The following is a 22,925-nucleotide window of genomic DNA, read 5'->3' as shown; positions in this document are numbered from 1 at the left end:
AAGATTGTAGTTTTACCAAGCACCCAGAGAGGCTACTTCAGGAGACGGACCTGTATGGTTGTTCTGGTTGGAGGAGTGGTTGACATTTTGCCATGATGACACACACACAAGCACACAGACACACACACACACACACACACACACACACACACACAAACACAGACACACACACACACACACACACACACAGACGCTGAAAACAATGAAACTGTGATGCTGCTCTGAGCAGCTTTGTGTGCTTGAATAACTCAGAACTAATATATTAAAATGTAAATAAAACAGTTTTGCAGTCAACCACTTGTTTCTCTTTGTGCTGAGTCGGGATAAACGCGCCGTTTTTATTGAATAAAAGCTGAAACAACAGTTCAGCAACAGTTGTGACTGAATCAGTTGATGATTGAAACAGTTTATCAAACATCAAACTGGCTCCAGCTTCTCAAATGTGAGGATCCGTTATATGATAGTATTATATTATATAATATAATAGTAGTAGTATTACAGTCTGAGTGCCACTGCTCTAATGAACTTGTCACGTCGTCATTATCCCAGGTACCTGACAGGTGACCAGTTTTCCAGTGAATCATCTCTAGAGGCCTACGCCCGCTGTCTGAGGATGGGCTGCCGCTGCATCGAACGTAAGAGTCTGTTTTCAAATCATGAATTCAAGTGGAGGAGGTGCTTTAACTTTTATTTGCACCATGTCTAAAATGCCTCCTCAGTTTCCTCCTCCTCTGTACAGCTGAGTCCATTTTCTGCCTCACATCACATCCTGGACAGTTCTGCTCCACTGATGTTTTACTGTTTAGTTCTTTTGGTGAAACAAGAGCTGAGTCCATCAGCATCAGCACAGCTTCTACTGAGCGTCTAAAAGCTTGAACTGTGTTTTCTGGTGTCAGTGGACTGCTGGGATGGACCTGACGACCTGCCAATCATCTACCACGGCCACACCCTGACCTCCAAGATCAAATTCCTGGACGTGCTGCACACCATCAAAGAGCACGCCTTCGTCACATCAGAGTAAGTCTGTTAACGATGGCGCTCACCGCGGCTGCTTCTACTGCTTTCTCAAAACTGTCATGTCACCTCAGTTTCACCTTCATTCATTAACAATCATCGACAGATGCTGGGGTTGATCTGAGCTGCTGTGTTTGTGCAGGTATCCTGTGATCCTGTCCATCGAGGACCACTGCAGCGTGGTCCAACAGAGGAACATGGCCACACACTTTAAGAAGGTGTTTGGAGATCTGCTGCTCACCAAGCCGGTCGACAACAACGCAGAGGAGCTTCCTTCGCCCTACCAGCTCCGCAGGAAGATCCTCATCAAGGTGCACACACACACACACACACATCGGTAAAAACGCTTGTTCCTGACGACCACGCAGCCACACGGTGAAGCTGTAGCTGAAGCTTTATTATCGTGTCACAGCACAAAAAGCTGGTGGAGGGAACCCTGTACGAGGAGGTGACGTCGGCCAGCTACTCTGAGAACGACATCAGCAACTCGCTGAAGAACGGCATCCTGTACCTGGAAGACCCTATTGACCACGTGAGTGGGCACTGAGCGTGAAGGTGTGTGTGTGTGTGTGTGTGGATCATTGTTGATGAGTATATAAAGGGTAAAGTATGTTTCTGATTTACAGACATGGACTCCACATTATTTCGTCCTGACCAGTAATAAGATCTACTACTCAGAGGAGACGTCTCACTACCAGACGGCTGATGAGGAGGAGGAAGATGAAGGAAAAGAGGTGGGTACACGATGAAGATGTTCATTCATGATGAAGATGATAAAAGCTGTAACAGAAGGGAGGAATACGATCAAGTTTCTGGTGTTTTGTTCCTGTTGATACAGAGGTTCTCCAAAAGAATTCCTGGAAAATAACAAATTATTAAGAGTTAAGAGTGATTTCTCTGTATCTCGATAAAGATGTAAATCAGAGTGAAATTGGTGATAGACGAACACATGAGCCAGTTTTTTTCCATTTAAGTAGAGAAAGAAAAAGTCGTCCCCTCCTCCTTCACACAGGTTCTGTTCAAATGAACAAACTGGACTGAAAGCTTCCTTCTAGTTAACGTATGAGCACATGTGTGAACACGATGCGTTGATGACGTCTGTCGGTGTGAGAATATCTGAATGTGGCCCGATTTCTCCGTCTCTCTCCTCTGCGCCTCGTCAGGAGTGCAACAACAACGAGCAGCACTGTGCAGAGCGCTGGTTCCACGGGAAGCTGGGCGGCGGTCGAGATGGTCGACAGGTGGCTGAGAAGCTGCTGCAGGAGTACTGCGAGGGTGGGGCTAAAGACGGCACCTTCCTGGTCAGAGAGAGCGAGACGTTTGTTGGAGACTACACCCTCTCCTTCTGGTCAGTAACAACAGGAAATCTCTTTAAAGGTCCCACATTGTATAAAGGTAGATGTCCATGTGTTGGTGATTATAAAGCAGCTCTAGGTTCTATATTAATACTGTGAAAGTATCAAAGCCTCAGTCCACAGAGAAATGCACACAGTCTGTATTCAGAAACTGAGCCTTAAAACCAGCCGTCAGGACTTCTGTAACTTTGTGATGTCACAACAAAGCAGTCACTGCCCTCAGCCATGTCACTAGCCCCGCCCACCTGTACTCATCATCCAACCTTGCAGGATTTGGTTTCCCTGAGTGTTTACCTGAAATCTGCTATATTTTAGTTTTAATCATTGAGAAAACAGTCAGCCAATCAGAAGAGAGGCTCTGAGCTTGGTTCTGAAAACCACAAATTTATTTTCTTATGGAAAATGTGGGACTCAGCTGCATCTTTTTTAGAAGAGGAAAACAGGAATCAGAGAAGAGTTGATATTGATGGGGAAGAATTATTATTATTGTTATAATAAAGTTAAAAGTAATAAAGTATCACAACACGGCTCGGGCTCCGACGCTTCAGTCAGTTTCACTTTGGATGAGACTTTGGCAAGAGTGGGACAAGGACAAAAGGACAAAATAAAAAGGTATCTAAAAAACAAAACAGGATTAATCTGAAAAAAAAGACTCAATTAGTTTCAAATTTTGTGGTAACTTCTATCAGGAAATTAGTTTGAATTATTATATTTGTTAATATCTATTTTACATAATGCAGGATAAGTCATCCACCACATTCCTCCCCTGTCTGCCCAATTCATTTCATCATGATCTGGTAAATGTTAGCTGTCTCAGTTTTGCTCACCAGCTGACTCCTGTTCCTCCTCGTGCAGGCGCTCCGGCCGCGTGCAGCACTGCAGGATCCACTCGCGTCAGGAGTCCGGCTCCACCCGTTTCTACCTGACCGACAACCTGGTGTTCGACAGCCTCTACCGCCTCATTTGCCACTACAGAGACACGCCGCTGCGCTGCAACGAGTTCGAGATGAGGCTGGGCAACCCCGTGCCTCAACCCAACGCACACGAGAGCAGAGAGTGAGTGGTGGACGTCTGCTGACGTGACGCGCTCTGTGTTATTTCCTGAGAGAGATGTGGGCAGGAGAGCAGCGAATAACGTTGTATTTTCCAGGTGGTACCACTCCAGTCTGTCCCGTGTTCAGGCTGAACACATGCTGATGCGTGTTCCCAGAGACGGAGCTTTCTTGGTGCGAAAGCGGAGCGAGCACAACTCCTACGCCATCTCCTTCAGGTGGAGTACCAACACACGACTGAGGAGAATCACACATGACAAAATCTAACTCATCCGGTTTCTGCTCAGTGTGAAGATTTATACGTCCGTCCGTCTGTCCGTGTGTCTGTCTGTAGGGCGGAGGGAAAGATCAAACATTGTCGTATCCAGCAGGAGGGACGGCTCTTCATGCTCGGCAGCTCGGCGGAGTTTGAGAGTCTGGTGGATCTGGTGAGCTACTACGAGAAACATCCTCTTTACCGCAAGATGAGGCTGCGCTACCCCATCAACGAGGACACGCTGGACCGGATGGGCACCACGGTCAGTCTCACACACACACACACACACACACACACACACACACAAGGAATATGTCAGTGTTTCAGTCCCTTTAACAACAGTCACACTTCATGTTCACACAGCCACTGGTTTCCTTTCATGAATGAAGAAGTCGACTGACTTCACCTGAAAATCTGCTTTTTTCCTCTTCATTTCCTGTGGTGCTGAAATGTTTGCATTTGACTGACTTTTCCAAATCTCTACAGCAACAAGTCATGAGGCTCTGGTTTTTGCAGAACTTAAATCATGGGCGTCAGGTTGGGACATTCAACTGTTTAGAGAATCAACCAGCAGAAACATGAATGAGTGCATCAAACATTACAAATACATCGTGTATAGTTGTTTTCTTTTATGTAGTGAAAGTACAGGTGAGGTGAGAAGCCTTTTTGTTAATACCTCACCAGAACGTAAAGATTAAAATCATAAAAAGTGGTCATTTCACACTTGTACACTTCTATATTTAATCGAAAACTGCCCTGTTTTCACTGTAATGGATGAAATAATCCAAGTTCAAGTCTCTGATTAGAAAAAAAAACAATGAAATTAGTTTTTAAACATTTGTAATGCATTAAATCATCAGTAATACTTATGAGTGGTGAAGTTCATTTAACAGGGAGAACACAGATGAACACTCACACATACAACAGATGTGAAGTATACAGGACGTTCAGCCTCTCTCTCTCTCCCTGAGCGGGATTTTACACCAGTGCTTCCTTTGTTTCTTCAGAAATGTTTCAGAAGCCAACAGCTGGAGTTTTGCTGCCGAAGTAACCGTCACTGTTTGTTGTGTGTTTGTCAGGAGCTCGACTACGGGGCGCTGTATGAAGTCCGCACGCCTCATTTCTACGTGGAGGCCAATAAGATGCCGACAGCTCGGGTGAGAGAGACTTGAGAAACACATTCGGGCCCTCAGTTTAATCAGTGCATGATTATTAAATGCTCATCATATCTTATTATATCATTTATCTATTATTAATAATCAATAATTAGCAGATTCAGTTCCACTTGAAGCTGTTATAGATCGGATAGGCAGTCAGATGCACTAATGTGAGGAGCTGACAGTGACGTTACTCATAGTGAAGAAGAGTAGAGTTCAGTTTGGCTGTTGGGTGAAAATTGTGCGTCTCCAGATTGAGAGATTTTTGTGCTTTCAGATCACAACACAACCAAATACACAAACACGCTGCAAATACTCACAGATGACAACGTAAGTGTTTCCAGGGGACACGAGAAAGTGATTTGTTGTTCAATGCTTTGTGACTTTTGAAGTTAAAAGCATTGGTTTGTGAGTATTTACATCGTGTGTGAAACTGATGAAGATTTTCTGAATTTGTTTGTGTTTTGTCTGTTTGCCCACTGAGCTCTCAGGGCCACCGTAGCTGAAGGTAGAGGAAGTATGAAATAATTGTTAATATAACAATTAAACACTCGAGGGAGGAAGAAAGAAAGACATGACAGAATAAATGAAATATTTCAAGAGTGTAGAGCCACTTAAAGCAACTGTGTATGGATTTGAAGTTTTTAACAATTAACTTTGGCGCCCCCCAGTGGCGGCATGTTGACATCAGCTCACTCCCAGTAACACAGTCTGCACCAGTTCTCAGCGGGATTGTCTAATTTCAAACCTCACATCGGCAGAATTAGCTGAAAGATGCTACAACCACTGATATTCTCCTCTGTGAGACAGTATTTCAGGGCTGAAGTTAACGTGCTGATGCTGTGTTTCAGTGCACGGTCAAAGCTCTGTATGACTACCGGGCTCAGAGAGAGGACGAGCTGTGTTTCCCCAAACAGGCGCTCATCCTCAATGTGGACAAGCAGGAGGGCGGCTGGTGAGTCTCAGTGTGCACGTCACTTCCTGTGTGTGTTCACCACGTGCACGCTCTCATCAGTAACCTCTGAATTCTCTTCAGGTGGCGAGGCGACTATGGAGGGAAGAAGCAGCTGTGGTTTCCTGCCAACTACGTGGAGGAGGTGCCCAGTTCTCCCACCAGAGAGCTGGACGAAGCGGTGGGTTTGGTGCGACATGGCACCGTCTCGCTTTTCTGTTATCAGTCGTCTTCATTCCTGTTTTTCTTCTGTCTCCTCTCAGTCCACAGAGAACAGTCCTCTGGGTACGTTCCTCAAGGGCTTCATTGATGTACCCACCTGCCACGTTGGTGAGTCCAGTAAACACAGAGGTGATGCATCACAGCAGTGGACTGGTCTATTAAAGGGTTAAACAGATCAGATTCTCTGGTCCCAGTTGTTTATGTGATCAGCCATCGACGAATCAGTTTCCTTCTGTACAACTTTTTACCAGTTTTCATTCATCCATGAGTGTAACATCGCAGAAGTAACTAAAAAACATTTTAAAGATTTTCACCCAAAAATGTGGTTTGAAAACTGAACTTATTTGTATTTTACATTCACCACACATCTTGAAGTTGTGTCTAGTTTTAATTATATCTGCATTTTCACATCTTTTAATCTTTGAAATTAGATTTTCAGCTGCTTTTAAAGGTCCCATATAGTATAAAAGTAGATGTCCATGTGTTTGTGATCATAAAGCAGGTCTAGGTTCTATATTAATACTGTGAAAGTATCAAAGCCTCAGTCCACAGAGAAATGCACACAGCCTGTATTCAGAAACTGAGCCTTAAAACCAGCTGTCAGGACTTCTGGAACTTTGTGATGTCACAACAAGATAGTAACTGCCCTCAGCCACGCCCCAAGCCCCGCCCACCTTGACCCACCATCCAACCTTGCAGGATTTGGTTTCTCTAAAGGTGTTTATGTGAAATCTGCTCCATTTTTATTGATCACTCGGAAAACAGTCAGCCAATCAGAAGAGAGGCTGAAAACCATCGCCCTTCAAATAAAACCCAGGAAAAGTGTAAAATATGGGACCTTTTGAAGTTCAGATTTAACAGAGACGATGATCGACACATTTACAGCTTCTCTCTCACACTGAACTCTCTCCTCTGACTTCCCCCCTCCTCCACCTGTTTGTCCAGTGGTTCATAAAGACGGGAAGAACTCGAGGCCCTTCGTGTTCACCATCCACTCCCAGCACCTCTCCTCTCACCCGGTCCAGACCCTGGACGTGGCAGCAGACAGTCTGGAGGACCTGACCGGCTGGGTCGGCAAGATCAGGGAGGCTGCACAGAACGCCGATGCCCGGGTCAGTGGGACGCAGCGCAACAAAAACACACACACCCACTGAGTCTAATCAGGCTGGTTAACTGAGTGCAAACACAGCTGTTAGACTGCGTCTTTGTATCAGTAAAAAATAACTAATATTTACAGGGAATCTTCATATTGTTGTCACCTCTGACTTAATGTTATGGTCGTCTTATCTCCATGGTAACAGATGCAGGAGGAGAAACAGATGGAGAGGCGGAAAAAGATTGCGGTGGAGTTGTCGGAGCTTGTGGTTTACTGCAGACCCGTCCCCTTCAATGAGGACAGTAAGTATCTGTCGCCGTCTGTACAGTTTCTGTGTGTATTTGTGTCTCATTGTGTATTAAAGTTGTTGTTGTTGTTGTCGTTCGCAGAGATTGGCACAGAGAGAGCGTGTTATCGCGACATGTCGTCCTTCCCAGAGACGAAGGCAGAGAAGTTCGCCACCCGCGGCAGAGGGAAGCGCTTCCTTCAGTACAACCGCCGCCAGCTGTCCAGAGTTTACCCCCGAGGACAGAGACTGGACTCGTCCAACTACGACCCGCTGCCCATGTGGCTCTGCGGCTCCCAGCTGGTCGCTCTCAATTTCCAGACACCAGGTCAGTGTGTGTGTGAGGAGTTTAAAAGAGCAGTGTTTCACAAAAACCAGGAACATTTTCTGTTTGCTTTTGTAGCTGTCGTTCTCCTGAAGTGGACAGTTGTGCTGCAACAGTCTCTTCAACCGTCGCTGCAAAGTGGTAACAACGCCTGATGTGCTCATGGGTCTGAACGTCAACATGTTGACAGGTGTTGCAGCTCGTCTGATCCCTCGTGGGTCAGACCACACCCGTCTTTAAACTTGGCCTTTACTTTGCTCTCAGCTGCACCTGTAAAGTTTCCTGACTGTATCTCAGAGTTTTGATGCTATCGCAGTCACAAAATCTGTCCACAGACAGACTCAGTGCTCGAAACCACCTCTGTGGTAGGTCCCCAGATGTACTGTAGATGTCTCTGAGACCACACCATGATGGCGCACATACACACCCACACACAGTGAAAACAACACTGGCCCGCTGTCCTGACTGGTAATAAAACAACCTGAGCAGAAAGAATCCAGATCAAACGGATCCTGCTCAGCTGGTCTGTTGACAGATTCAGCCTCTGATGACAGGTTTGTATCCGTGGTAACAACCCTAAAGGTTTGATTAACAAATTCCTGGTGGTAAATTTGAAACTTGAAATGCACCTGAATCGGTCGTCGGACTGCATCGTATGCGAAACACACTCAGGGTCCAGCTGTTGAACTGGGATGTGTATTCAACGTCTGTTTGCAGATAAACCCATGCAGCTGAACCAGGCCTTGTTCATGCTCGGAGGAGGCAGCGGCTACGTCCCCCAGCCCGACATCATGAGGGACGACGCCTTCGACCCTTTCGACAAGGACACATTGCACGTGGAGCCGATCACCGTCCAGTTACAGGTCTGACTGATCACGGAGAGAAGAAGAAAGAAATCCTTAGACTGCACTGAATTAGTAGTGAGATTAATCTTGCTCAGACAGTCGTGACACTCCCAGTGCTGCCTCTGCTTCTCACACTCTTCCATTCCTCCCCTCAGGTGCTGGGGGCCCGTCATCTGCCTAAAAACGGCCGCAGCATCGTCTGCCCCTTCGTGGAGGTGGAGATCTGCGGAGTTGATTACGACAGCTGCAAGTGTAAGACAGATGTTGTAGGTAAGACAGCTGCTGCACAGCTGTGCTCCTTCAGTTTACCCTCACGTGGCGCTGGAAGTCCTAACTGTCTCCTTGTCTCCACCCCTCCCAGCGGATAACGGTCTGAATCCTGTGTGGGTGCAGAAGCAGTTTGTGTTTGACATCCATAACCCCACCTTCTCCTTTCTGCGCTTCACCGTCTTCGAGGAGGACATGTTCAGTGACCCCAACTTCCTGGCACAGGCGACCTATCCCGTCCGCCTGCTCCGGACAGGTGAGAGCTCATTTATCAGCCGCTCACCAAACACAGTACGACTGAACATAAACAAAGCTGTTTGTAAAAATACCCAGTGACAAAAATTCAGTGATAAATAGTATTTTTTTAAATAAATTTTTCTTACACTATTAGAAAACGTCCAGCTCTTTTCTAACTGTGTGATCTGAGTGTTGGTTTTGTTGTGTGTTGTCAGGCTACAGGAGCGTTCCTCTGAAGAACAGCTACAGCGAGGAGCTGGAGCTGGCGTCACTTCTGGTCCACATTGAGATCGTCAATGCAAAGGTACAGTTCAATTTCTGTTCTAACCGAGAATATCATTATATCATCACAATACAATTAATAATTTTAACATGTAGCACTAGCACCTGTGATTGACAACAATATCTATTAAATCTAGTATTTTACAAACCAAATGATGAATGGACTTAAAAATTATAAGGTTATTTAATAGTAAGTTATTTACAGCGTTATTATTCTTTCTTATTTTATATTATTGTTCTATATTTATGCATTTATATAACAGAATGTATTTATATTTGTAATTTTATTTATTTTTATTTACTATTATTTACATATTACAGTGGAGTTGCTTCATCTTTTTGTATTGCTTAGTAAACCTTTTTGCTTTTTTTGTAATGAAAATTTCAATATTTATCTTTTTTAATATTTGTCTCTTGAAATTAATGTCACAATATAATTAAGAATCATTTTCTTTTATATATCAATCAATGTCAAATCAAATCAGTTTCTATGTAAAATTATGTAAAATAAGATTTCAACTCACTGTTGGGATTTTGTACAATTTGCATGAAATCAGAGAATTGTGTAAAACAATAACAGGTTTTCACTGTTTTATAAACTAAGCAAATAATTCAACAATTATTATGATCTTCAATAATAATCAGCTGCAACCCTATTTGTTAATATTTTTTACATTATTCTTCTATGTTTATAGAATTTATTCAAGAATATTTTGTAATTATTTGTAGGTTGTAGTTTTGCTTTGAAGTAAAGCCTCTCATTTTGTCTTTCTGTCTTTTTTCTTAACGATTTGCAAGGATCAATCTTGTAAATCAATAACACAGAGTGATTATATCATCTCAGTGCGAAGTCAGTCTGAAAGTCAGTGGCAGATAATACTGGATTATTCCCAGCCCTACTCTTGTTCACTCTCTCCTTCCACGAGCTGTTAATCCACACTGACCTCCTCTGTACTGAACTCTCCATCCTTGCTGTGGCTGCAGGAGGAAGACGATGAGAACTTGTACACGTCCATCCAGCTGCTGCGGGATCGAACCAGCGAGCTGTCCAACCAGGTGTCCCTGCTGGAGAGGTCAGGCTCAGCGGATCTCAGCTACCAGCAGAGTCTGGAGGAGCTCAGAGCGGCTCAGGACCAGCTGAGTGAGCTGGTGGAGGCTCGAAACCGCAGGTGACTGATCCTACGACAGGAAAAGAAACATGTACTGACTGACAGCCATTTAAAGTCCATGTATTTACTCTGAAACCATTAACTGATCGATTAATATATATATGAAATTTTATACACTAAACCAATTAATCAATTATGATCAATAAAGAATAAAAATACTTGCTAGTAGCAGCGACATGTGATGCAGAAAATATCCAAATTTCAGATCCTGGAACCAGTTAAAGTTTGACAATTTTGCCTCATTATAAACTGATTATCAAAATAGTTGCAGATAAATTTTATTCCAATTGCTAAATCTTTTAATCAGCTATTATTTTTTATAATAACATTAACATTACTTAATAATAAGTAACAATAATAATACAAATTGTACTTAATATGGCAGAAAATATCTTTTTAATCATAGTTTTGTTATTATCGCCACATTTTAGCCTCTAAATTCAGAAAAAATAAGTCATTGATTTTACTTAAGTTTATCTACATCACCTGTTATTGGCTTCACTTGAAACCTCAATTCAAGAGAAATTTTTCCCATTTTTGCCCTATCATTGATTGATTATCAGAAGAGTTGCAGATTAATTTGATTGACCAATTAAAACAGCTAATTGTTTCAGATCTTATTTTTGTATAATATTATAATAATACATTGCATGACAACACTTTATTTAAATTTTAGCCTTCAAATTGAACTTTTTTAAATGATAAAAATAAGTTATTTTGATTTTACCCAAACTTATCCATACGCCTGTTATTGATTTAATTTAAAGCCTCATTTTATCACGACATGGATTCCTAAAATAGGTATTTTTCCATCCGGAGATTCACATATGAAGCAGAACTGTAAGTAACTGTAACATATTTTTTCTTTTTCAGGCTGATGGAGAAGAAGAGGAGGGAGAAGCTGAGGCAGCAGGTGGCAGCAAAGCGCAGTTAATCCCGTCCTCCAGAGAGCGATCAGCTCGAACACAAACTGTGCCTGACAGGAGCTGCCAGCTGAGCAGTGACGGCCTGAGAACAGACGGGCTCTCTACAGCGGCGACATGCAATCCGTTTAGAACTGATGAAAAACACAGAGATTTTTCAGCAGAGGAACAAGTGAGTCTAAAAACAAACAGAAGCATCTCATGGACTAAAAAAAAAAACTAAGCTATAAAAACAATCAGACTTCAGGCTGAAACACATTAAGAGTGAATAGATGTTTTCAGACAAGACAAGTGAAGGGACACAGTTCTGACTCTGACAACCACAATTCACTTCTATTCACTCCTCTTCACTGCAACAATTAGTCGATTAGTTAATTAGTTAAATAGTCCATCATCAGAAGGTTAATTGGCAACCATTCATCGAATAATAATATAATTTTTTAAATTAACACCTCAACATTTGATGGTTTTCTTGGTCATACATGACATTAAACTAAATCTTTTAAAACTGTTGATAAAAAAAAATTTAAAATCAGCATTTTCAGATGTTTTATGGACCAAACAGTGAGTTGATTTATCACAAAAGTAGATTAATTGGTGATGAAAACAATCATTTGTTTAAAAAAAGTCAAAAATATATATTTTTTTCAGTTTTTATGACAAAAATTAGCACTGTGGTGGAGAGCAAAGATTGAAAGAAGAAACAAATCTCTGTTTGGATTCAGGATTTAGCTTTTTAGTTTTTAGTTTTTAGTTTTTAGTTTAAAAAATACAAAATGGTATTGATGGTGGTGCAAACTGCTACAAAAAAAAAAAAGTAAATTAAGCCCTCAGCTCTTCAGATTTGCTCTTATTGTGTTTCAGGCTTTAGTGAGAAAACAGGATAAAAGGGAGAAGAAATCTCAGGTTACACAAATGGAAGGGAAAATAAAACCCTTGTTATTGGAATAGAAAAAGGAAGCAGTGGGCACAAGTAGCAAAAAGGAAATATCATGTATGTGCCTTTGATGTTGCGCTCGTAGAGTGTAGTTGCTCCAATGTTTCAGCAAGGAAAAGACTGACTGCTTTCTCTACAACTGGAATAGTGGCCCTTTAAGGGACAGCTACTAACAAACTGGAGGAGGAATTAGACCACTACTCATGAAATGGGTTCAAAAGGGATTTAAAGGCTGACGCCTGCTCCTCCAAATCAAGACCAAGTCTTTTTTTTTTGGGTGACCACATGAACTCTGCCCCCAGGCGGTGGGGGCTTCCTGTCACAGACCTTCCTGTTCCGCCTGGGAGAGCACAAACTGGACAAACTGTGTCGAACGAATCCTCACCAAACCACACCGACAAGGTCTTTTAATACTTCTTCAAAGGGCTCTAAACGTATGTATACTACCTTCACCAGAGGCACGAGAACAGCGAGCAGGGGAGGAGGAGAGGGGAAGTCCCCCTTCCTCACAGCGTCCCCCCTGGATGTCACCTGCACAGGGACTGTGTTCACTTTGACTGAACGCACACACACACACACACACACACACACACACACACACACACACACACACACACACACGAAAAACAAGGGCTAATCACAGAAAACTAGCGAAGCACTCTTTGTAACCCGCCGGCTCAGATTTCACACCTGAACCGCACAACCGGGATCAGCTCCCATCATCTGGCTCTAATCACATTTGTGGTTCAACTGGTCCTGGATCTGCCAAGAGCAGCTTCGATTCGACTCACTGCATGGCTTCATATCTAATAACACCCCCCCCCACCTCTCTCTGTAGCTACATCACCTCCCCCAGTCTAATTTCTCATTGTATATAACTTCTTTTATTTATCAGACAGGTGTAGACCTTGTTTTAATAGATGAAAGGACACACTAGAGGAATGATAATGGACTTCAGATTGAAGATACTGTAACTTTATGTAGAAATTAATATTGTGTACTTGGAGCTCCCTTTAAATGTCCCCATAGACACAAACCTCTCTCTTTCTCCCTACGCTGCAGTCGCACTGGGTAGGGACTTCTATGCAAAGGTTGTCTTCTTGGCCTATAGCCATTGTGTATTAGGCAATTTGACTCAAGTTGTTGTTTTCTCTCTGTATCTATGCTAACTGTCCAGTATTATTACTCTGCATTACAAATCCTGTGCAAGTTTCCATTTAATAAAGCTCTTTCATGTACCTGTCGTTCTGAGACAAATACACACCAAGATCTGTAACACTAACTTCAGCACCTGAGGAGGAACATTACACAGTAAACATGAGTGATTACAGACTTTTTTTTTTTTTTTTTTTTTTTTTTTTTTTTTACACAGATAAAAGGAGTTTAAAAATCTGGATGTCACCCTGACCATCCTATGGCTGTTTTAATGAAGCCTGCTTGAGGTAGTTTTAGTGAATTATTCACATCCAAATTGACAGAGCAGAAAATTAACCCAAGTCTGTGGCTAACAATCTCAGTTTATGAGTTATTTATTATCTAAAAAGGGGCGACTTTAGAAAGATAGTTCAAAAGTTTTGGGAGACCAGCTCATTCACAAGAGTGAGAGAAAAGCATCGACGAACATGTGTAAAGCTGACTGATCAACACATCTGCATGATCCATGTTCAAACACTGATGTAAAACCAATCACTCATCCTGTAAGATTCAGGGCAGCTACAAGCTTTATATGCTTCTTACTGAACAACAGTTGGACACAACGCCTGCAGCTTCTGCAATGCTGTGGTCACAGTGAGGTTGCCAGGTTTGGCACCACTGTGTCTCACCGAACCCAACCTGCCCTGCACCTGCTGAACCTCTGTCAGGTGTGTGAACCGCGTGGAAAGACCTGGTGTTCATGGTCATGGTCCCCCCCCCCCCCCCCCGTTAATTTCAGCTCGTCTCTTACTCAGCAACAACACTGTCGTTAATTAACATCAAAATCTCCACAACCCACAGACCGGGACATTACCCTCAGACCGGAACATTTCCAGCTGCTTTCCACGTCTGTTACCTCCCACCTGACCTCTAAACCCCGCCCCTCTACCTGTTCAGTGACCAGTGATTGGTCTGGAGTTTAATTACAACCGACGCTCAGAGGTTCTTAGGTAGATTTTGAAATAAGCAAAGAGGCTTTTTGTTTATGTCCAACAAACTCTGTGTATTTCAATAGCACAGCAATAAACACGTAGGAGCTGTTCTACAGCAGTGTTTTAAATCAACGATAACCCTGAGAGTGTAGATAATTAAAGCAAGGAAAAGATTTAAGCAAATGAATTGGGCTTTTAGATTGTAGGCCTTTGAAATCAGGCCATAATTAATGTTGAAAACTAAAAGGAAACTGAAAAAGAAAATATTGATATTGATGGATTGATACTGAAATGATACGTGAATGCTGTGAAACTCCTGAAATTGAAAATTGGAAAGATTAGTCACATGTAAATGCACAAATAAAATGCGAAAGGATCCAGTTTAACATTCAGTTACAGTGTGACCCCATTATCCTGAAGGATTAGTTGATCAGTCGGTTAGTCTGTTGTGATAATCAATTCATCAAGTCAGTGAAAAATATCAAACACAAGTTCCAGCTTCACAGTTGTGAGGATTTGTTGCTTTTTGTCTTTTTAGATTTTGGACTGTTAATGGGAAAAAATAAGGCATTTTATTTTTCACTGTGCCTTTGCCATTTTCTTTTTAAACTTTCTGTTTTCCCCTTTAGATTAAATTGTAGATAAGAATAAGATCAGGTTGCACATGTACTGAGTTCACCTCAGAGATCAGGGGGTTTTTTTGCGTTTCAGTGCAGCTCAAAGTGAACATTATGGATTACTGATCAAACAGGAAAAGCTGTGCAACACTGACATTTTCAATAACAGATAACTAACTATTAACTATTCACCTCCCTCCTATACATGTCAGAACAGTGTTTTGTAGAAGGGCTCATTTCCAACCTTGTGCAACTTTGACCTCTTCTAACCATGGTGCCAGGACTGTAGCAGGTAGTTTTAATTAAATACTTTGGAAATCCACCATTAAGACCATGAGTTGTCTGCAGCATGTAAATCCCAGAGTGAGGGGGATAAGAGTCTCACCGCACTGTGGGCTGCAGAGTTTGGCTGCACACATCACACAAGAAATCACACAGGTAAGTGCTGCTGCTCTGCATTTATTTATCTAGATTTACATTCAGCCTGAAAACCCTGGAGAGACAGTTGTTGTTTGATTTGATAAGTAAGAAAGTCCATGATTTATTTTCACTTCCATAAATGCAAAGAGGTGAAAACTCTGGAGTGGTGGAAACTAACTTAATATATGTTTGAAATACAATTTTTGGTACATGAGTATTTCCATTTTGTGCTACTTTATACTTCTATTTCACTACATTTCACAGTAAAACATAGCATTTTTTGTATACTTTATGTTATTCTGCTAATACTGGTTGGATTTTGTCTGCAGTAGTTTTACTTGAAATGGATTATTTTTTCATTAATGTAGTAGTACTTTTATTCCAATTAAGTAAATAAATACTTCTTTAACCTCTGGTTAAACATTATATGCACCTAGTTTATTATCAGTTCAACTGCACCAGATTTACACGTCAAAATTTTAAACCTTGTACAACTGTGAGAGGATTATTACTTTACACTGACACTTGACCTGTAATTTGAGATTCTTTGAAATCCATGGTCCAGACTGGACAAACTGTTCCTGCCTTAATATGTATTGTCCTGCAGGGGGCGCAGAAATCCTTCAAAGCTGTGATCGATGTCAACTCGGGTGATTCCCACACAGCAGGAATAAAACCCATCTCATTTGTTCGACAGGTTCGTTTTGTCATTTGTGCTTTTACCTGATTCACTTTGTTTCAAGTGGAGATACAATTTCAGGAAACTCAGCGTTTCTATGATATTTTCCTCTGTGGTAATTTTAGGATATATTGGTGATATTCAGAGCTGTCTGCGTGATGATTTTATTTATCAGTTTCAAGTATTCTAATGTGTATATTTTTTGCAATCACTGTCAGGGCATTTTGACTGCTATTATTTTATCACCTTATTATAAACAACAACCTAATGATAAGTTTGAGGTCATTTTTTCTTTTCACTGTCACTGAAAAAAAATATAAAAATGATGATGATGTGATTTTTGTTGGGCTCTGTGCTAAATAAGGATGCTCCTCTATGTCTGGAGAACATGATTTAAAGAAATTATGGTCTGTTGTGACACATTTTATCATTATAAAAAAAAACAAAATAGAAAAAAATAAATAAATTGCAGCACCTGCAATTTAGCTGTTGCACTTTGCCATATTGTGATTTCAATAATATTTCGATTAGTTGTTTAGCCCTAATTTGTGTTATATGCTTTGCAACCATTTTCCCTGTGCTGCTGTTTTCTTGACTAGGATACTACTGTAAGACGTTAAAAAAAATCTTTTTTAACCAAACTTTATTGAATATCCTCTATGAGTACATTGTCCTTTGTAAATCTGGCCTGTTTTCTCAGGTCTTGGCAGCATGTCTCTACCCTCAGCTGCTGAAAGACAAAACTCTTCCTCTGGATGTCAGGCTGAGGGCTCAGAGTCTCCTGGAGGTCTGTGAGGGAGGAAGTGCGGGTGAGGATAGTAAAACGGTCTTTTCTGTACAATCTGTGACATTTAAAACATGACAGACTGAAAATTAGATTAACAAATGTATAGAAATAGCACATCCAATGACTGATCCACAGGCTCCTATACTGACTCCTCTGGCCTGCTTCATGTCAAGCAAAGCATCGCTGAGTTCATCACAAGACGAGATGCTGGAGTGCCTTCACACACCAAAGACATCTTCATTTCTGCTGGTTCTCAAAGGGCCTTGATGGTAAAAAACACATTGTATTGTTGTTGTTATTATTATTATTATGACTGTGTTATCATTATTTATTGTCCAGACACCACACTGAGGTCATATTTAGTGGTATATGGATGTTAAAGGATCATTCTGGCCATCGTTTCCCACAGTTATGGTACCATTGTACTCATCCAGTTATTTGCTGATATCTGGGAACACAGCGACACGGCTGCAACAAAATCAAATGAGCCAAAAACAAAACAAAAAAACAAAAGTATTCAGACAAGACAGTAGCTCTGCCAGACTGTCTCAACCAGGGGTTCATGCACTGAGGGTTTTCCCTCCCTGGAGAGTCATTGAGAGACTTCAGGTCCAGGGAGAATTAATGTGGAGCATTAGTTTGACTTAAAGTAGATTTAAAGTTTACAAGATTTATTCAGAAAACCAATCAGCAAACTGTTCAAAGAGAGACACACAGAAAAAACAACTTTAAGTTAGTTTAAACGCTGCCTGATCATTTGACTGCTTGTGCTTCCTGCACCATTCAGTTTCTTTTTAATAATATCACCATCTCAACGATTCATGTGGCCCTAACTGATAGAAAGGCTGACACTAAGAAAATAAGTTGAGATAAACCAGAATTATCATTTCAAACCTAAATGTGAAATTAAAAAAACAGAATTAATATAATTTCGTTTTTTTGATCGGTTGTGTTAAGGTGCTTGTGAAGCTGCTGGCCAGTGGGGAGGGGGAGGCTCAGACAGGTGTGTTGACCCCCGTGCCTTGCCCCCACACACTGCCCATGCTGCTGGATGAGGCCGGGGTGACCCTGGTGCCGTACCAGCTGATAGAGGAGCGAGGCTGGGCTGTAGAGCTGCACGAGCTGCAGCGAGCGGTGACGACCGCTCGGGGTCACTGTGACCCCAGAGCGCTTTACATCAGCAACCCAGGAAACCCCACAGGTGAAAAACACAGAGCAGCTATGTGAAGACACCTGTTTAAAACCCCCTGTTGTCATCACTTCTGTGCTGCTGCTGTTTCTCCTTGTAGGTCACGTACAGGACAGGAAATCAATAGAGGAGGTGATTCAGTTCGCTGCAGCTGAGAGACTCTTTCTGTTGGTTGATGAGGTGATTATAAACTGTAAACTGAACTAAATCATCACATTTGGATTTAATTTGGTCTCCTGCTCACACTAATCTACCTGTTCCTCTGGTCTGCGCTGCAGGTGTACCAGGACAGCGTGTACGGGCAGGAGACAGAGTTTATTTCCTATAAGAAAGTCCTGTTTGAGATGGACAAAGAGCTCTCAGAGACAGTGGAGTTGGTCTCTTTTCACTCTTTATCCAACGCCTGCATGGGAGAGTGAGTTCTGTGATAGTCAACATGATTTCTTGTGCTTCCATATATGAATCTCTGTCTTTTTGGTCAAATACATGGTACAGCCTGAAAAGTCATTAAAGCTTACACACAAGCATTAATATATGAAAAAAATATTTAAATAACAGTGTAACCCCAGGTTTAATAATAAGGACAAGTTGGTTAGTTAATTCTCTGACAGATTTGGAACCAATGTAGTGATCTGTGCCCAGTTATAAGAGGTAAAGAACAAATAATCGCTGAAAAACGCTGAAGCTCTTCTACAACAGACAGAAGTCTTAACCACTACACCACTGAATCAGTGACAGCTATAGGTAATAAATAAACTGCGCTGAAAGCAGGTGACTCATTACCAGGCCCGTTGGGAGGGCATATTCATAATATCAACTCCAAACATTTTACTGGAAGCTTTTCTCTTTTTTTTTTTTTCTTTTACAACTATTAGAAAGTCTGAATCTCTGTCTGTGTGGTAGGTGTGGTCTGAGGGCGGGATTCATGGAGGCGGTCAACATGGACCCAGAGGTGAAGCATTATGTCGATACCATGCTGTGTACTGACATCAGCACTCCGGTCACAGGACAGCTCGCTCTGGATCTCATGGTCAACCCTCCGAGGCCTGGAGACCCTTCCTACGACACGTACACACAGGTGACACGCCGAACCTCCAGCACACGACCCTGGTCTACGTTTTATCACTGCTTACAAACTGTCTCTCTCCACCAAAGGAGATTCTCCTCACTCGAGCAACTTTGTCCCAGAATGCTCAGCGGGCTTGGCGGTTCTTGAACGGTCTACCAGGGATGAACTGTCAGCCAGCGATGGGGGGAATCTACCTTTATCCCAGTCTGCATTTACCTCCTGAGATCATCGACCAGGCCAAGGTGGGAAACTCTTAACACTTTATAGTCCAGCCCACAATTTACAGCTGCTCTATGAATCAAGCACCAACTAAATATTTACTGGTTCCCAGTGATACTTGATTGTTGGAAGAAAACAAGACACTAGTTGCGTTTCCACTTAAGTTTTGTGCAAAATAGAAGATTTTACTCCTTTTGCAAATTCACAATTTTGAATTATACATTAAGCAGGTTAATGGAAACGCACCTTGTGTGGGACAAAGAGAGTAAAAAACAGGTCATTTCAGAGCAAAGGGATTAATTATACTATAGGCTAATTTATAAATTACAATTTATACTAAATGATAAAGCATTGTGGTGGGGACCTACATTACAGGGAAAGAAAACTTAAGTTTGGGGGAAATGGTTTTACCAGCACTGATATTCTGCAGAACCTTTAAATTAATTATGACGTAACATATTTCACAGTTAAATACTCAAAACTACAGCGGTACTGAAAATGTCAAGACAAACCAGAGTTCCTGGAAGAATTAGAATCTGAGGGGAAATAGACTAAATAAATATAAAAACATAGAAATAAATGAAGTAATGATAACTACTGAGCAGACTGGACTGCTTGATTTACAGGTAACAAGAACTAATACAAGAACCAAATCATGTAATTATGTGAAAGCACTGATAGTGTTTGTTGCTTATCTGTTTTCTTTTTTCTTTTTTCAAAGGTTTTTCATAAAAAATGACTGATGACTTATGGAATGAAGCCATGAACTGAACTGTTATTTGGATTTGCTGAACCTTCCAAAATAAAAGGAAGAAAAACTTTACAATAAGCTAATGAAAGGGGCTTTTGGAAAATCTGCAAAAAAGTACATGCTATTGAAAAACATTTAATACATTCCCTAATAATTGAATGATGTAGTTTTGGGGTTAAAAGTTCAAATCTTGGAATAACAAGAGTCTTGTCATGTTTAACAGGTTAAACACAATGACCAGGCTGTTCTCTGGATTTACCACAGTAGTATTTTTGGTTTTGGAAATGTTTCCTTTCATGCCATCTACCATTTCCCATTTTCCATTAATTTCCATACAATATGAAATTCAACTTGTACAGATTTTTAAATTTCTTAAAACTTAAATTTTTAAAAACATGCATAAACACTGGTTTGGCCCTTTAGCAGTGTTAACAGTTATAGTAGGGTTATTGTGTTTATAGATTTTGAAACACAAAATTCAGTTATTTTATATAATAACAGTTAATCAAATTTAATAACCAATGAAACCTTTTTATTTTTACTCCACAATAAAGTTAATCAGAAACAAATAATAAACATCAAGTCATGCTAGAGGCTCTAGTAATGTGATACTGAAACATTTGCATCATTTCTGTTTTTAGATATTAGAGGTGGAGGCAGATGTTCTGTACTGTCAGAGGTTACTGCAGGAGGAAGGTGTAGTAGTTGGAGCAGGTTGTCAGCACGGTGGACGAGCTGTCAGACACCACCTGAGGTAAGAGAGGTGAAGTCGGCCTCATTAGTCAGGAACTGTATGTTGCACTGTCTTAAACGTGACTGTTCCTCTCAGGTTCTGTGTTCTTCTGCCACCTGACACTCTGGAGGAGGTCCTCGCTCGCCTTGGCTCTTTCCACCTTCGCCTCACAGTCAGAGTCCCTCACTCTACACACTGATTCTCAAAGTGGGGTACAGGGACCCCCAGGGGTCCTTGAGGTGGTTCTTGGTGGTCCCCAGCAAATCGGGGAATTACTGACTTTCACTATAATCCCATCTACAACACATTCACAGAATCTATCCATGGTCCGTGGTGTAATTTGTGTCACTTGAGGGGTTCTTGATGTGAAAAAGCTGGTCTAACAGAGATGAGCAACAAGACACTGCAACACCAGGTTCCCCCCCGAGGAGAAGCACAGATCATTAATTCGAGTGCAGAAAGAAGATTTGTGTTAATGTTTAAAGGCTCAAGCATTTCTGCTAAATAGGATCTGAACTTAACATTCAAGTGACTCTATTTGTCATCTGATAGTTTCAAACATTAAAATTGTTGCCTGGGTCAGTTGAAAAAAACAGATAATAAGAAAATATGATGAGAGAGCAAAGAATATTGGTGTAAAAAAAGAATAAGAAACACAGAAAACGTTCATCAAGCCAATAACGGATAAAATGACCTGTGACCAAGATAACTCAATAATAAAATGCAAACCTATTTCCTACACATATAACACAAAAAGACATCCTGACAGATAAAAGAAAAAATGTCAAACTTAAGGATGCATCGTGATCCCCCTGATGAAGACAAACATTTCATTTTCAGTGACTGATTACTGAGGCATGAATGGAGAGTGACTGTGCCCAATTTAACCCCAGTGAGCCACTGATGGAGAGAGGCAGGTAAACAAGATGTCAAGGTTAAGAGATGGTACGGTCCACTTTAGGGGTGTCTGAAATCGTATTACAAGATTTTTACTGGAAAATATATGGTAATATTTACAATTAGGTGAGAAGGATATATAAGTGTTTGCCTGCCCCTGTCAAATGCGATAACACAGTACATCATATGAAACTCCACATTGCGGAACAATTTTATATTTTATGTTATGTAGAATTTGCAAAAGAAAAATGACATGATTAAATAACATTTAGTTGGCTTGACTGAAGAGAGAGGTTTGAGAGAAAGAGTGTGTACAAAGTAAATTAAATATGTGAAAAGGCTGTTTTCCCTCAGTTGTCTTGGCCTCTAGCATTTGCTGTGTTCTTGCACAACGTCAGCTTCTCCCCAACTCTATCAGATCTTTCCTAAGTTTGGATTTTAAAGCCACTGTAACTGCCAACTAAAGATGGAAGTGAGGATTGTACAAAGGCCCAGGCTTCAAAAGGTTTTGGCTTTGTCAACGCAATATCTCAGTAAGGCCTTGAAGGAACTTATTCAAATTTGGCACAAATGTCTGCTTGGACTCAAGGACAAACTGATTCGATTTTGGTGGTCAAAGGTCAAGGTAACGTTTACCTCAGGAAACATGATTTTCCCCTTGTGAACACAATATCTTGAGAACTCCTCAAAACAATCCCTTCAAACTTGGCACAAAGGTCGACTGGGTCAAAGGTCAAGGTTACAGTGACCTCACAAAAAGTGGTTTTGGCCTTCACTTGCATTCAAAGATGAAAGGAATAGATTTTTGGTGGTCAAAGGTCAGGGTAATTGTGATTACTCAAGAATTCACACAGCCATTATGACAAAATTTCACATAAGTGGTTATTATTTTATATGACTCTAGATAAACCAGGGTCTGAAACCAGTCCGAATCATGGAGGGATACAACGGTGAGGCGGTAATTCTAGTTTATTTTATGCCTCGGTGGCTGACTGAAGGACATATTGCGGTAATCCTCCAACAATCACTTACATGACAGTAGCTATCAAAATAAAAAATAACT

General features: G+C 41.3%; 2 protein-coding genes across 2 annotated transcripts in view; both read left to right on the top strand.

Annotated features, from left to right (window-relative positions):
- The window catches only part of LOC139626246 (1-phosphatidylinositol 4,5-bisphosphate phosphodiesterase gamma-1-like), a 29,908-nt gene extending 17,713 nt beyond the window's left edge, over positions 1-12,195 (top strand). Inside the window, exons 11-32 of the mRNA XM_071486526.1 lie at positions 550-635; positions 897-1,017; positions 1,157-1,325; positions 1,427-1,546; positions 1,641-1,748; positions 2,178-2,362; positions 3,225-3,425; positions 3,520-3,639; positions 3,756-3,939; positions 4,757-4,834; positions 5,686-5,789; positions 5,871-5,967; positions 6,050-6,116; positions 6,954-7,120; positions 7,310-7,406; positions 7,494-7,718; positions 8,433-8,578; positions 8,716-8,830; positions 8,922-9,083; positions 9,280-9,368; positions 10,331-10,515; positions 11,389-12,195. Of these exons, the coding sequence (XP_071342627.1) occupies positions 550-635; positions 897-1,017; positions 1,157-1,325; positions 1,427-1,546; positions 1,641-1,748; positions 2,178-2,362; positions 3,225-3,425; positions 3,520-3,639; positions 3,756-3,939; positions 4,757-4,834; positions 5,686-5,789; positions 5,871-5,967; positions 6,050-6,116; positions 6,954-7,120; positions 7,310-7,406; positions 7,494-7,718; positions 8,433-8,578; positions 8,716-8,830; positions 8,922-9,083; positions 9,280-9,368; positions 10,331-10,515; positions 11,389-11,449 (2,887 nt within the window). The 3' untranslated portion in view covers positions 11,450-12,195. The remainder of the gene's footprint in view (positions 1-549; positions 636-896; positions 1,018-1,156; positions 1,326-1,426; positions 1,547-1,640; positions 1,749-2,177; positions 2,363-3,224; positions 3,426-3,519; positions 3,640-3,755; positions 3,940-4,756; positions 4,835-5,685; positions 5,790-5,870; positions 5,968-6,049; positions 6,117-6,953; positions 7,121-7,309; positions 7,407-7,493; positions 7,719-8,432; positions 8,579-8,715; positions 8,831-8,921; positions 9,084-9,279; positions 9,369-10,330; positions 10,516-11,388) is intronic.
- Positions 12,196-15,240: 3,045 nt separating this feature from the next.
- On the top strand, positions 15,241-22,203 carry LOC139626243 (alanine aminotransferase 2-like). The gene is made up of 11 exons (XM_071486523.1): positions 15,241-15,556; positions 16,146-16,235; positions 16,918-17,026; positions 17,140-17,273; positions 17,962-18,205; positions 18,294-18,373; positions 18,472-18,608; positions 19,097-19,271; positions 19,349-19,504; positions 20,874-20,986; positions 21,062-22,203. The coding sequence occupies exons 1-11, from the start codon at positions 15,452-15,454 to the stop codon at positions 21,162-21,164; spliced, it is 1,446 nt and encodes a 481-aa protein (XP_071342624.1). The 5' UTR covers positions 15,241-15,451; the 3' UTR covers positions 21,165-22,203.
- The last annotated feature ends 722 nt before the right edge of the window (positions 22,204-22,925 follow it).

The sequence above is a fragment of the Trachinotus anak genome, unplaced genomic scaffold (genome assembly GCF_046630095.1).
Source record: "Trachinotus anak isolate AG129_WGS33_773 ecotype Australia unplaced genomic scaffold, CSIRO_AGI_Tana_v1 ptg000010l, whole genome shotgun sequence".
NCBI lineage: Eukaryota > Metazoa > Chordata > Actinopteri > Carangiformes > Carangidae > Trachinotus > Trachinotus anak.
This window is presented reverse-complemented; position numbering and strand designations above follow the sequence as displayed.